Here is a 15,526-nt window from a genome sequence, read left to right on the forward strand (position 1 = left end):
GCTTGGTGTTGTGTCACCAAACTAGCCTTTAAGCTTAATAATTGCTTGAGTTAGGTTCTCATGATCCTCACCTTGTTACTTTAATCTTCATTTCTTCCTCATTTTCTTCCCATTTCCCACAATCCCTAGGACTCCCTAGGATAGAAAAAGCCCTAAACCTCTTCTCGCTCTTCTCCCCAAAAGAGACTCTCTCATCGCGACTTATTATTACGGTTTTTTTCCTTTTTGGTATATGATTTGATTTGTTTGACGGAGATCCTAAATGTTGACATGTACACTTCTGGTACCCATATTTGTCTTAGCGAGCCATGTACCACGTGTATTGGTGTGAACCCACAACTTAGACAAGTCAACTTTGACTAGCCAAATGGTAAACTTTAAATTATTGATCACTAAAATTTTGATATCTATACTTAATAAAAACTTCAATAATGAAGTTGAAGAAACACTTAAACAAGCACATAATGTGAAGTTGCAGAAACACTTTGCAAAAACTTGAATAATGAGTTTGTAGAAACACTTAAACTCTTGAATATAGAATTCAACAATTGCATATAAGGACTTTCTTATTGAAGTTGCAGAAATACCTAAATCAAGAATCAAATTATAAATATATTTGTCACATATACACTTACACCGAAACAACAACAACAAAAATCACCATATTACATAACTTGTTCTAATTATTTATAATTTAAATTTAAATTGTTCCACATTATATTATTTTTACCAAACCAAATACCTTTTGTAAGTATTATTATAATGTAACAATGTGCATTATTACTTGTTAAAAAAAAAAAGGTGACAGGTTATTGTTTAACAAGAAATGATCTCATACATGTACCATCAAACATGATGAAAATAGAAGAGAAAAAGTGTGTGTTAGGTAGCCATCAAAATTTAGCAGTTTGCCTTCATGAGTGAGACAATATTATTAGATAGTTAGAAGAATTAATTTAATAAGTGAAAAAGTATACAAGATCATTTTCATGAACCAATTTATTGATATATAAAGAAAAAGAACACACAAAAACACATTCTTTTTCAAAAAAAATTTCCTTTTTTTTTTTATGGGTTGCAAAACTTTTCTAGTTTCTTGTTCTATATAATTTGTAAGATAGAATAAAAAAAATAAAGTAATCTATACCCGAGGGTGAAACCCATTATTACACCGAAATTAGTCCACTTTTTTGATTGTTTAAAGCCTCTCTTCAGCATCAAAAATTTATCACCATACATACACACATGCTCCATCAACTATAGCCAAGCATTCCTCCTTCCCTACTCTCCTCCATACTCATTTATCATAAAACACTCAAGTGGGTACTTGAACAAACTCAAATCGTGCGTGAAAATCCAGTAGCTGGGTATGTCATTCTTGGATATATGAAATACCCACAAAAGAGAAAAAAAGACCCCATTGTCCCTGCAATTAAAGATGTTCCTAATGATATAGTTTGAAACAAGGGCACTAAAACATGCAACAAAAGAATTGGACATGAGAATGACCATTCAAACCACTAGTGAAAAATAGAGAAACCCATCAACTTCCTTTTGCAATCAGACTAACCAGAAGACTGGGACGGCAAAAAGAAGAGCAACAATTAGAAGGAAAGGGAGGAACACTAGAGTGTTTGATATGACATAAGAGGAAACTCTATAAGCTCATCTTGAAGTTTCTCTCATTAGTATCCTTCTTTCTCGCAAATATATTGGGAGGCCTGTTGTGCATGAAAGCAAAAAGGCTAGGCTGAAGGCAAAAAACCCCCATTAGTGTTTGTAGTTTGGCTCCTCTTGGGTCTTTTGCAGCATTCATAAAAGTAGTGCCCAAAACAAACGCAGCCAACAATGCTTGTATCGTTCTTGCAACAAACAGTTGTTTGCTGGTAAATCTCTGGCCCAATATATAAATTTCTTTTAATCGAGGATTGGGGAAATGAAATTTATGTTCTGCTTAGAGCACCAAATGGAACAAATAGAATGAAATAAATAACTCCCTATTTATTAACTGATTGAGATAACAAATGTACAAAGAGAATCTCACAAATTGGCTCACATAAATTATATCTACGTGACTCTTTTTATTACAAAACAAATGATTTTCCTTCTAATACGTAAAGCCATAAACAAGTTGAAGATGGATAGATAAACAAGGATAACCGATACAAAGTAATTGACCAAGATTCGTATCGAGCCACATGTCAACAATCTCCACCTTGGCGAGATTCATAATCACAAGCATATTCAAGCACATAGTATATGAGCTATGTTCAAACAATGCTCAAACTTGACAGGTCCGAGCGCTTTAGTTAACATATCAGCTGGGTTGTCTGTAGTTGGAACTTTCTGAAGAATAATCTTTCTTTTGGACAAAACCTCATGAATAAAATGAAACCGAACATGGATATGCTTCGTTCTCGAATGATAAACTTGGTATTTAGACAAGTGAATAGCACTTTAACTATCACAATGTAGCTCCACCTACTTTTGATAAATTCCTAGATTCTTTATCAGTCCATGTATCCAAATGGCCTCCTTTACAGCTTCTGCAATAGCCATATATTCGGTCTCCGTTGTTGACAAAGCGACTGTGGACTGTAATGTGGACCTCTAACTAACTGGCCCTTTGGCCATGGCAAATAAGTAGCCAGTAGTCGATCTTCTTATATCCTAATCTCCAGCATAGTCAGAATCAACATATCCAACCACAAAATTCTCAAAACTACTATTACTTCACTAAAAACATAAGCCGACATCTCTAGTCCCATGTAGGTATCTTAGAATCCACTTAGCTGCTTGCCAATGTTCTTTTCCTGGATTATGCATATAGCGACTAACCAAACCAACGACAAAAGCTATATCTGGTCGAGAACATACCATAGTATACATCAAGCCACCAACCAAATTAGAATATGGAACATTCTTCATCTGCAGCTTCTCTTCGTTGTTTTTTGGAGATAACAAAGCACTCAACTTAAAGTGAAGAGCCATTGGTGTACTTACGGGTTTGGTGGCATCATTAATACTAAAATGTTGAAGCAATTTGCACAAATATTGCTTTTGTGTAAGATACACCAAGCCTTTTTTTCGGTTACGAGTAATGTCCATACCGAGTATCTTTTTCGCTTCACCAAGATTTTTCATCTCAAACTTGTTCTTCATATGTGCTTTCAACTTTTCAATCTCTTTAACATTCTTCGATGCAATTAACATATCATCAACATATAATAATAAATAAATGAAAGACCCATTTGCAACTTTTTGAAATAAACGCAATGATCATATTGACTTCTTAAATAGTGTTGACCTCTCATGAATTCGTCAAACTTCAAATACCATTGTCTTGGAGATTGCTTCAATCCATACAAAGACTTCTTCAATTTACAAACCCATTTCTCTTTTCCAGTTACCTGATACCCATCAAGCTAAGACATGTAAATTTCTTTATCAAGATCTCCATGTAAGAAAGCCGTCTTAACATCAAGTTGCACTAGTTCAAGATCAAATTGTGCAACAAAGGCTAACATAATATGAATAGATGAATGCTTCACAACAGGAGAAAATACTTCATTATAATCAATACCTTCCTTTTGTGCATATCCTTTTGCTACCACTCATGCTTTGAATCTCACATTGTCTTCTCTTGGATCACCAACCAACAAGTTCCACGAGTAGAGAACACTCATGCAGATGTGTTGGCGAGCCTATGATCAGCACTGGACACCAGTTCAGACGCTCCATCCTAGTCCAACACCTTGATCGGCCAAGCATCGAAGGAATAGAGCCAATCGACTCAATGCAGATAGATGAAGACCCCAGCTGGCAAGACCCCATCATCGACTACTTAGTGAATGGAAATCTGCCAACGGATAAGTCCGAAGCTAGGAAGGTCCAACAAAAAGCCGTGAGATATTACATGCAAGGCGACAAGCTCATTCGCATATCATACTCCGGCCCTCATCTCACTTGCACAAAATACCCTCAAACACTTGAGGTCCTCTGCAAAATTCATGACGACGAGCGTGGCAACCACTCTGGGGGCAGGTCACTCGCCCAGAAGGCTCTAAATGTAGGCTATTTCTGGCCTACTATGCGCCATGACTCCACTGAATATGTCAAAAGATGTGATCGTTGCTAACGGTACAAAACAGTTCTTAATCTGCCTGTCGAAATCTACCATCCGCAGAACAGTCCATGGCCTTTCATGCAATGGGTCATCGACTTAGTAAGCCTCATGCCAACGGCACCTGCCAATAAAAAAATGATGATCGTCGCCACTAATTACTTTACTAAATGGATTGAGGCCGAAGCTCTATCATCTACTAAAGAAGCCGATGTGGAACGATTTGTCTGGAGAAACATTATATGCCGGTTTGACTGCCCACAATCACTAGTTACCGACAATGGCTTATAATTCATCGGCAAGCAGATCACCGCCTTCTTCAAAAAGTATGGCATCAAGCAGCATCTCTCTACCCCGTGGTATCCTCATGGCAACGGCCAGGCCGAAGCATCTAATAAATAATATTGGATTGTCTAAAGAAGAGATTAGAAGGCGCCGAAGGAAAATGGATAGATGAGCTCCTTGGAGTACTATGGGCTTATCGCAGCACCAAGCGAAGATCAACTAGCGAAACCCCATTTTCCCTTGCCTATGGAACTAAAGCGATCATTCCTCTTCACGTCATTGTCTCCTCTATAGGCATTGAAGTAGGCAGTATTGAGCAGAACTTCAAGCAGATGAGAACAAATCATTATTGTATTATTTATTTTTATCTTTTACATTTACTATTATACTTATAGAAGGCTTAATATCACAAAATGTCCCTAAGGTATACGAAACTATCAGATTGCATTCTTAATGTTTTTTTTTGTCACTCGTGGTCCTCAAGGTTTGTATGTGCGATCACAAATGGTCCCTGCTGTTAGGTTCAGCCAAAAACTCCGTTAACTTACTGAAATGACATATATATATATATATATCACAAAACATTCTTGAAGTTCACACACCTTTCACAAATAGTACCTGCAAATTTTTTAAAATTTTTTTCATTTAAAATTCATAAAATTCTGGTTTTCTTTTTAAAATTATTTATAAATCCATTTATAGAAGTATTTTAATCTTGAGGACCATTTATGAACCCTAAACCCTTAGTTTTTTCATTTTAAATTGTTTTTTAAAAACTCAATTAGTTTGTTGATGTGGCATATATATGGAGCCCACATCTACAATAATATAGTGTCACATGTATTTAAAATTCATAAAATTTTAAAAAGAAAACCAAATTTTATGAATTTTAAATGAAAAAAATGAAAAAATTTCGTAAGGACCATTTGTGATAGGTGCGTGAACCTCAAGAATGTTTTGTGATATATATATATGCCACGTCAGCAAAGTAACGGAATTTTTTATGAAACCTAACGGCATGGACCATTTGTGATTACACATACTAACCTTGAGGACCACGAATGACACAAGAAAATATTAAGGATGCAATCTGATAGTTTCGTAAACTCTAAGGATGTTTTGTGATAATAAGCCTTTATAAAAAGTATGTGAGAGAGTGTAAATGATATTTATTATAAAAGTAAGTGGGGCCCAATATACCTCTTCACTTTAAAGTAGGCAAAATTGCCTTGTTGGGGAGAGTAGGTATATTTTGTCTATCCATTTGCCTCTTCCCTTCGAGCATGAAAATGCTGATGTGGTAAGGCAAATGAAGTTTGCCTACTCTTTTGCCTATTCTCTTGGAGACGCTCTTAGGAAGATGAATGAAAAAGTAAGCAAAACAATAAATAAATAAAAAGGGAAGAAAAAGTTACCATTTTAACTGAAAAATATTTAAAGAGCAGGAAGGGAAAACAAGTGGGACGACACACTATCGTTGTGACTGTTCTGGCAAAGGCGACACTTCTGGCAGTGGAAGGAAAGGGTCCGTCAACTTAAGTTAGATTTGACAAGATTTACATAATTCATGGATTGCGGGATTCTAAAGCTGGTTCAACATTTTAACTGGAACTTGGTCATGGGCTTGTCAATAGGTGAACATTCACGGTTTAGACTATTATTACTTGAATCGATGTATTTGCTATGTGTTAATCTAAGTGTTTAGGGTTTAGGGTACTACTGTTATGAGATAATGCTTCTTAACAACCCACTTGCAAAACCAAATCTTCATGAATTGCAAATTGCGGATAAAGAAGCAAAGAAATAATTCCGGCTTACCTAGAAAGCCTGACAATTAGAATGACTACCCTTTCAGACCAAAATTTGTATACACGCATGTGTGTGTATATATATATACACCTTTTCTGGTAAATCGAAGATTCGATAGCATCTCCCATGAAGCCCCTCATCTTGGAGTAATAAAACTTTATATTTGGACATTATGTCGTTAATAATGTCAATGTATATTTAATATTTGGTCTTTTTGGCCTCCCATCCATTTGTTAAAAAACTCCTTTATAAGTACACATGAAATCCGGAACACTTAAAAATTACTCACCTCGTAGTGTAGTGCACATGGAATTTTATTGTAACAATGAAGTGAAGCGTACACATGAGATCGAAAAGAAGATTACAATGTGAATGAGAATGGCCTTAGATCTCCATATAAAATAACTTACTATTCGAAAATTAATGACAAAAACGAAGGATAGAATCCAGCCATGAGGATAGATTTCGTTGGCCACTTTTTGACACTTTAGCAAGAACCTCATCAGCTCATGCATGTAAATCATGTTTAATACTAATTAAAATCACAATAGAAACTAAACCATATATTCAATATAACGAGGTTAGACTTATTTGGTCACTTTTTGATACATAAGATAAGAGGAGACCTCTTGTACATGCATGTAAAACCTCTTTTATATATTTTATTTACTTTAAACTAATAGTATATAATATAAATTACTAACCATATATACTCCTTATAATGAGGTTACATTGTTTTTGGCCACTTTTGGACACATAAGTTAGGACCTCATGTGTATGCATGTAAATCCTCCTTAATATCTTTCTTTATTTGTTTACAATTAATACGGTTAGTGCTAGACTTATCATATTTTTATATTATATTGTGTATCATCTCTCTAATAAAAGTGAGGTCTACCTCCGCCACTGAAACTAACCATATGTACTCAAGGATTACGAGGTTAGATTTTCTCGGCCACTAAGCACCAGCCTCCTAGGAATTCATTGAAATCCTATATAATAACTATTTTTTTATAATAAAAAAACTTGTTCCTTTAAATTGAGGAGAAACTCCTTCTTACAATCAATATGATTTTGATACATGTCAATATTTTTTTTTTCTTTTCTCTTTTTTGTTGAAACTTTATCGGATAATACCTCCCTCCTTGCTCATAAGAAGGAACTCTTCCTTACCTACTAATGTGGCTCAATCATAATCTAACATGTGTCTCTCTTGTTAAGAATAATTAAAATGAAAAATAAATGCATCTTCGAGAATTTTAAAAGAAAAGACAAGTGAGCATCCACAATCATGCTCTCTATTTTTTAGTTAAATTTTAGCTAAAAACATATAAAAGTTATTTTAGGAGCTCTCTATAAAGTTTAAACTCCAATCATGCTCTCTAGTTTAGGGAGTCATAAATGCTATAACTCTTTTTTAATTGGTCAATCTCTATTAAAAAACAATATAAAAAATAATAAATATTAATTAAAAGTTTGAATTACTCATTAAATAAAGCAGCATTAAATTATAGAGAGTTACTAGGAGTCCTTTCTCTCTCCTCAGATTTAGGAGCTCTTAGAGGTCTCCCTATTTTAGGAGGTGATTAGGGAGCATGGTTGGAGATGTATTTTTCCAAATCCCCTTTAAAATTTGTCTGAGAAGATGATTTAGGGAGCCCTTTGTGGATGCTCTTAGTTTGTGGTTGAGCCACATTTGTAGGTAAGGAGGAGTTCCTCCTTATGGGCAAGGAGGGAATCATTATCCAACTTTATCAATATTGTTGCTGAAATTTGATAAGTGTCAAAACTTCATTGGTTTTAAGGAGGAGTTTAACGAGCCAAGCCTTGCTCTTTTATAAATTCCGATAGAAACTAACTATATTTAATACCTTTATCTTTACCACAACGGAATCATTCATGTAAATCCTCTTTAATAACTTTTTTGTTTTTATCTAAAATTGGTACAACATGGAGCCATTGAACCACGCCCAGGACCCAAATTTCCCATTTATATCCCTAAGCCGTTGCTCCATTGTTGGTTAAGTTTGGCTACTTGTTGTTTTTCCCATAAATAGGGAAAGTTCTCTTGAGTCACTCTTCCTTCAACTGGCTGTTTGTTGAGTTTGCGTACAATTCGCCCTCAAACCTTAATCCTTTTTAGCACTCAATTATCCGTGCAAGTTATTGTTGGTTTGTTTAAGTAGCATTTAGTTATGGCTGACTCGCCCAGTTTTTACCGTCCACCAACCTGATCAACTCGATCACGTTACCAGAAAACCCGTCCGCCGGAGGTAAAAATCATGGTGAACTCTTCATCTTCTTAGGATTTCATGAGAGGGTTCCATGGTCAACTCTCATCTACTATTGGTACTTGGTACTTGGTTTTTCGTTTATGAGTTATATGAATTCCAATTCATGCGCAATGTCATTGTGTAGGTGAGTAGTGGCCCGGGTCATGCTATTGGTGAAATCAGTGTGCATTATTTTACCTTTACTCAGTCCAACGTGATAGCTCACAATTCAACCTCACAAACCATTTCTCTGTTTTCTGTTTTTTTTTTCCTTCCTCTAAGGGACATGATTTAACCTAAAATCAAAAATCACCATTGAGATTTGGTCTTGTAGATTTACCAGCATGAAACCACCTCACACAGCAACCTTTCCTGTTCTTTTTTTGCCTTCAACCAAAGACCAAGAAAACATACAACCACAAATACTGAATTTAGGTTTGAAAATGTAGCCTCGTTAAAATCTTGCCATAATAGGAAAATCTAGTACCTCACACATTATATAATATCACCTCATTTGGCAATAAATGTAGCCCCAAATCTTATCCCCATCCTTGGTGTCACCAAAGGCCTATTTAACCAGAAAAAACTTGTATGAAACGGGATAGCACTATTTTGCTATCCCCGACCAATCACAGACTGTCACGTGGAAAAGTTATCACGCGTGGCATATCGTGATTGACCGGGGATAGCAAAATAGTGCTATCCCCATTTTATGTAAGTGTTTCTCCCATTTAACAGCTGCTCAGTTAAATATATAACTGCAACTCTCACTTACCCACAGAAGTCACATGGATGAGACAATTCTGCACCAAACATGTACTCAGTCTCCACCTGAAAAAAACGTTTTTGAAACTGTCAAAAATACATAGGAAGTTTTATTAGTCACTGATGTTCCTCTACGCCTAGTTTAGTAAAGAATATAATAGTCTACCAGTTTTCCTTAATTGATCTAATTATTCCCTAACAAGGGAAAATACTACAAAAGGGTTAAGAAGTTAACCATACAACAAGCATACATACATATTTGGGCAATGAGAGTGGCGTGTACAAAGAAAAGCTAGTTCAGTGTTTTAACTCATCTTTTCTACTCTAATTCTTCCACACATCTCATAGCCTTACCTCTTCTGTTTCTCAATGGAGTTACTAACAAAGGCACAGAATACCATGACTGGCAAGAAAACCCAATACAGAATTAAGACCAAGAAACTTTGTTACAGATTATCTTCCACAGTTGATCAGTTCAAGTGGCTGTTCAAGAGGGAGGTGACCCCTAAAGCATACATCTTGAAGAATGTCAATTTTGAAGCTAGACCGGGAGAGATCACAGCTATTGCGGGTGCAAGCGGAGCAGGAAAGACAACATTGCTAGAAATAGTAGCTGGTATGATCCCTCTAAGTAGTACTGCTGGCCAAGTTATTGTCAATGACCAGCCAATGAATGCTCAACATTTTCGGAGAGTATCAGGTTATGTCACTCAAGAAGAAGCCCTCTTCCCACTTCTTACTGTGGAAGAAACACTCTTGTACAGTGCTCGTTTAAGGTTCCATGGTGTGCACCAAAAGGCCACAGCTAGAGTGAGTGAGCTACTGAGGGAGCTTGGACTACAACATGTTGCCGATGTAAGAATTGGTAGTGAATCTAACCGCGGCATATCAGGCGGTGAAAAACGCAGAGTCTCCATTGGAGTGGACCTAGTACATGATCCGGCTGTTCTTTTGCTGGATGAGCCTACATCAGGATTGGATTCGTCGTCAGCACTTGATGTAGCCTTGTTGCTTAAAACTATGGCTTCAACACAAGGTAAGACAATTGTTTTAACCATCCACCAACCTGGATTTCGAATTCTTGAACTAATAGATCAAATTCTATTACTATCAAATGGAACTGTGATTCACAATGGACCACTGCATATGCTAGAGCAACGGCTTAGATATGCAGGTCATTCCATTCCTCTGCAAGTTAATGTGCTTGAGTTTGCTATTGAAGTTATGGAAGACTTGATCATACATGTTGAAGAAAGTGAAATAGAATATGGTGAAATAGAAGGAGAATTTAAGCATGTTAGACCAAATTCAATCATAGCTAACGTTCATGAAGACAAAGGCCTCTATGCCAATCCTCTGTTCAAGGAGGTTTTCATACTGGGCCATAGATTCTCCAACATCATTTGTAGAACCAAACAGCTTTTCCTTGCGAGAATAATGCAGGCTTTACTTGCAGGATTTGTGCTGGGTACTATTTTTATGAATGCTGCTAATGACCCAAGAAGAGCTAAATTACAAACACAAATTGGGTTTTTTGCCTTCAGCCTCACCTTCTTGATGTCTTCTGCAACTGAAGGACTACCAATTTACCTGCAAGAGAGGAGAATATTGATGAGGGAAACCTCAAGAGGTGCTTATAGAATCTCTTCTTATGTCATATCAAACACTCTAGTATTCCTTCCTTTCCTATTAGGTGTGGCTCTTCTCTATGCTACCCCAGTCTACTGGTTAGTTGGATTAAGAAGGGAAATTGATGGGTTTCTCTACTTTTCACTGGTGGTGTGGATGGTCATTTTGATGTCAAATTCTTTGGTTGCGTGCTTCAGCGCTCTAGTGCCGAACTTCATCATGGGAACATCTTTAGTGGCAGGGCTTATGGGTTCCTTCTTTCTATTTTCTGGGTTTTTCATCCCAAAGGAGGACATTCCCAGCTACTGGACTTTCATGCACTACTTGAGTTTATTTAAGTACCCACTTGAGTGTTTCCTGATAAATGAGTATGGGGGAGAGCAGGGAAGAAGGAGATGTTTGCAGAGTGTTGGAGGCGACTGCATTCTGTATGGTGACTGGTTCTTGATGCAGCAAGGTCTGAAACCATCACAGAAGTGGATCAACTTAGGTATAATGTTGGGTTTCATCATTGGTTACAGATGGCTTGGTTTTCTGATTCTGTGGTACAGATCTTACAGAATCAGTAAGTAGTTACAAGTCTTTTGTTGACCACAAAAAGTACAAGTCCTTTTCCGTTTTTGTTTCGACCAAAAACAAATAATGTATCTGTTTGTTTCTTTTTTTTGGAACTTAATAAAGCATGTTGGTGTTTGTAAGCAATTGCATATCCCTGGTATACTTTGTTCTATTTGGATGTTTAATCTTCATTTCACACAGCTTCCCAGAATGTTCACTTCAACTGCATTTCTTTTTTTTTTTTAATTATGCGAAAAAGAGAATTATAAACCAAAACCTCGCGGGCACGCAGGCCCAAAAGGTCAAAAAAGAAAGAGCAACAGAAAGAGGCAGCCCAGTCTCCCAAAGAAAGGAAGAGGACAGCCCATGGCCTAGATCAGCTAAGGCATCAGCAAGGAAGTTTGCTTCTTGGAACACATGACCAAACAGAATGGTATCACAAAAGGAGCTCAAGTGCCAAACATCATGAATTAGCATCTTGATTGACCAGGGGACATAGAAGCTTTCTTCTTGTTGGTTCATTCATGGGCTCTCTCAATTTTCCCTCTAAATAAGAATGACCTAAAAAAATATAACATTGCAGACCAAAAAACAGAGTCCTCTGTTCCATCTTTTCTGATTCTATTGGATTATTTTGATTTCTCAACTTGATTTTTGCAATTTTATTGTCCTTTTTTAATGAATTCTGCGTTCTATGATTGTTGATGAAAAACTCAAGTAATATAATTGTTTGTACCAAAAATTGTATTTTTGCCTAAAATGGAAGATAATGTTCCATGAACATCAAAATGGCCAAAATATGGCTAGACATGCATTGCTGCAGACAGATGGAGTGAGCCCAAAATTCAACTTCCAGCGCTCAAATAAAGTTTCGTTCTTCATGAAAGTTGTTCATCTTTATATCTACTGCAACATATCCAAATTTGGGTTTATTCGGACAAATGTTGAATCCTAAGAGCTGAAAACATCAGATGCACAGCGCCAGTAAAAAGCTTATAGCAGCAATTCGGGCCTAATTCGGGCCTAATTCCAATGCTCTAATGAATTTTCTTTCTTCATGAAAGTTGTTCATTAGAATGTCTACTGCAACATATCCACATTTGGGATCATTTGGATATATTTGGAATCCTCACAACATCAAACATCAGAAACATACCAGCAACAGCGAAAACTGATAACTGTGGCAATTTGGGCCTAATTATGGCCCAATTCGGGCCAGCTTCCAGTCATCAAATGAATATTCGTTCTGCATGAAAGTTGTTCATTTGGATGTCTACTACAACATATCCGAATTTGGAGTCATTTGCATTAGTATTGAATCTTCAGAGCACTAATCATGATTTCTGTTCGTGAGAGTAATGTATGACGACTAGTCAGTTGCAACCATGCTAAATCAGATTTTCCATTGCTCAAATGGAATTAAGTTCTTCATCAATGTTGTCCCTACTTATGTGGAGAAACTCAATGACTGCAAATAAAGTTTCACTTCATCGATGAAGGGACTTCATCACAAGTGAGTTGATTCAAAGAAGAATAAAATAATGTTGTGGTAGATGGAAACAATTTAATATTCTCTGTGATGAAGAATATTAAAACAAAGCAAAGCTCAACATACACGTGAAAAGTCTACGCCAAGGTTGAAAGAACAATAAAATAATATGCAAGTGGGCTTAAAAAATAAATAAATAAAGAAGTAGAGATGGTGGTCATTGTCCCTCCATTTCTTTTTGTCTTTTAGTCAACTACTTTTGGCTGTCACTCAACAATCAATGGCAAGTGGACTAATACTTTGGATTTCTTTAAGTCTAATAGTGATAACTTTTGTCAAATCACATCAAAGCCTCTTAGCAACTTTTTTGGGTTTACTTATATTTGCACGCAACCCACTCACCAAAACCAATGGCAAGTGGGTACTTCAAATTGACTGTTGGTCCATTCAACCGACCTCCATTCTCTATAAATTGAAGGAGAAATCATCAGCAAAACACACACAACTCAACCAAAAAAAACCAGACTCAACGTCTATAAACCCAGCTCAAAAGCTTGAAACAGACTTCCTTTTTCATTCTTTGAATTTCCCTGTTGACTCCTGAGGATTTTTCTTTATTTTGCTCTGCCAACTCTTGGTATGATTTTTCCTTCTACAAGATTGAATAGAGAAATCTTCAGGCTGTGTTGTTTATGTATTTCCTTTTTCTTTCAAGTTGTCTGAATAGAGAAATATTCCGATAAACTTCTGCCATTTTCATTATCGTTTAATTTCAATTTCTGTCAATTACCATTTTCGCACTAGATGAATATTGAAGTCCTCTTAATTGAGGCATAGAAAAGAACCTTGTATTGGATCAGTTCCCCACCCAATCCACAATCGATTGATTAAAGTCAATATCGATGCGCATTTTCCAGCCTTACCATTTTCAGTCTGTTGGAGTTTGTCACTGCCAACAGTGGCATGCCTTCGCAATCGCAACAAGCAAACTCCACGGCCAAACCCCAAGCGAATGGCCGGCGGGTCTTTTTCGGGGTAAACAATAATATAATGTCACTGAACAAAATGTCAAAGATTTAATTCTTCACTGATGTTTCTTTGGTTATTTTATCGTCTCAGACAAATCCTGTAGACTTGTAGTCCAGGTAGATCATCATGCATTTAGTAATTTGTATCTTCTTCTTGGATTAATTCATTTATCTTTTGTTATTTGTAAGAACAATTCTTGGGATTTCTCCAATCAATGATTTGTCAAATTTAGACATTTCTGTCGTTTACTACTTCTTCAATCTCATGTCATTGTCTTTAATTTTTGGTTCAATGGTTATGTCTCATGCAAAATCATATCAAATTTACGAATATTATAAGGTTTATGTGAGCACATGGGTTGTTCGCCCATTTTGTAGATCGTGGGCCCAATTTACGTGTATTGACTTATAAATCAAAGATCATATATGCTCCATTTCCAGCCCAACTTGTATAAACAAAAAATGTTGGTTTTAAAATCTTAAATAGAATTTAATTTCTTCAATTTATTTTGCCAAACAGTTGGACTAATGAATGGTTTTGAAACGCATAGATGTGAAATGAGTTCTGTGGGAACCTAATTAAATCAAACCCTAGGTCAAATAATTCCTACCATTTGGGGATTATTTGATCAAATTGGGAGTCAATCAACCTAATTAGGAGTTACTCAATTTAATTGGGAATTATCCAATTAAATTGAACGTTACCTAATTAGGTTGAGATTTGATTTGGTTAATTACCACGATCCCCAATTAAATGAGAAGTTACCTAATTGAATCGGGATTTGATTTGATACCTACCACAATTAGGGATTTGATTTACCCTAATAAATCAAATCCCTAATTAATCAAATCAATTCCAAAAAGGGGAGGAATAATTCCCTTCCATCTACGGAATTATTCCTCTGAAACCCTAGCCTCCGAGACTACTATAAAAGCATAGCCACACACAATGGTTGAGGTACGCCTAAAATCTTACTAAAATCTCTGCAGAAAATTCCTCTCAAACCCTAGCTACCTCCTCTCTTTCTCTCTTTTACATAAGGCTCTGGCCGCCCGATTTATATTATAAACACATCCCGTACCTTATTTTAGCTATCGTTTCTCTAAAGATCAATTCAACTGACTTAGGCATCGGAGGGCCTTTGGCCAACACCCTCCGGGTGTGGTCTTTTACTCCGATCTGTTTTGCAGGGAGAAAGAGAGGCGGAGAAGACGAAAGAATCTTGGGCGAATATTCTCCCGTGAGATCATTTGCACAAACAAATTGGTGCTTTCATTGAGAGCACGAGGTATACTCAACGCGTGCTCAAGGAATCCGTTCCTCCTATTTTCCAATCCACCGAAGCCTTCCAAACAACCATGGTTGGAAGCATGAACACGAGAGGCAAAGCTGCCGCGATGGCTAGATCCGCGACTACCCAAAGCCACTCCACCCACGATCCCGCGATCGACATGGTGGCACCGCACTCTCACACGCACGGCCACCGCCGCCGACATGGCGACTTCCCATCAGGTGGACTCGTTACCACGCGACTAGGCGTCTGGAGCACTCAGCATTCCTCTCCAA

At 36.8% G+C, this 15,526-nt stretch overlaps 2 protein-coding genes across 2 annotated transcripts; both read left to right on the plus strand.

Annotated features, from left to right (window-relative positions):
• On the plus strand, positions 3,707-4,138 carry LOC109948007. The gene has a single exon (XM_020559898.1). It carries the CDS (start codon positions 3,707-3,709, stop codon positions 4,136-4,138), a length of 432 nt encoding a protein of 143 aa, XP_020415487.1.
• On the plus strand, positions 9,558-11,731 carry LOC18779416 (ABC transporter G family member 10). The gene has a single exon (XM_007214459.2). It carries the CDS (start codon positions 9,625-9,627, stop codon positions 11,455-11,457), a length of 1,833 nt encoding a protein of 610 aa, XP_007214521.1. The 5' UTR covers positions 9,558-9,624; the 3' UTR covers positions 11,458-11,731.

Source organism: Prunus persica, chromosome G3 (genome assembly GCF_000346465.2).
Source record: "Prunus persica cultivar Lovell chromosome G3, Prunus_persica_NCBIv2, whole genome shotgun sequence".
NCBI classification, from domain to species: Eukaryota; Viridiplantae; Streptophyta; class Magnoliopsida; order Rosales; family Rosaceae; genus Prunus; species Prunus persica.

Coding starts and splice junctions, on each gene's coding strand:
- LOC109948007 (XM_020559898.1), top strand. CDS start 3,707: ATGATCAGCACTGGACACCAGTTCAGACGCTCCATCCTAGTCCAACAC.
- LOC18779416 (XM_007214459.2), top strand. CDS start 9,625: ATGGAGTTACTAACAAAGGCACAGAATACCATGACTGGCAAGAAAACC.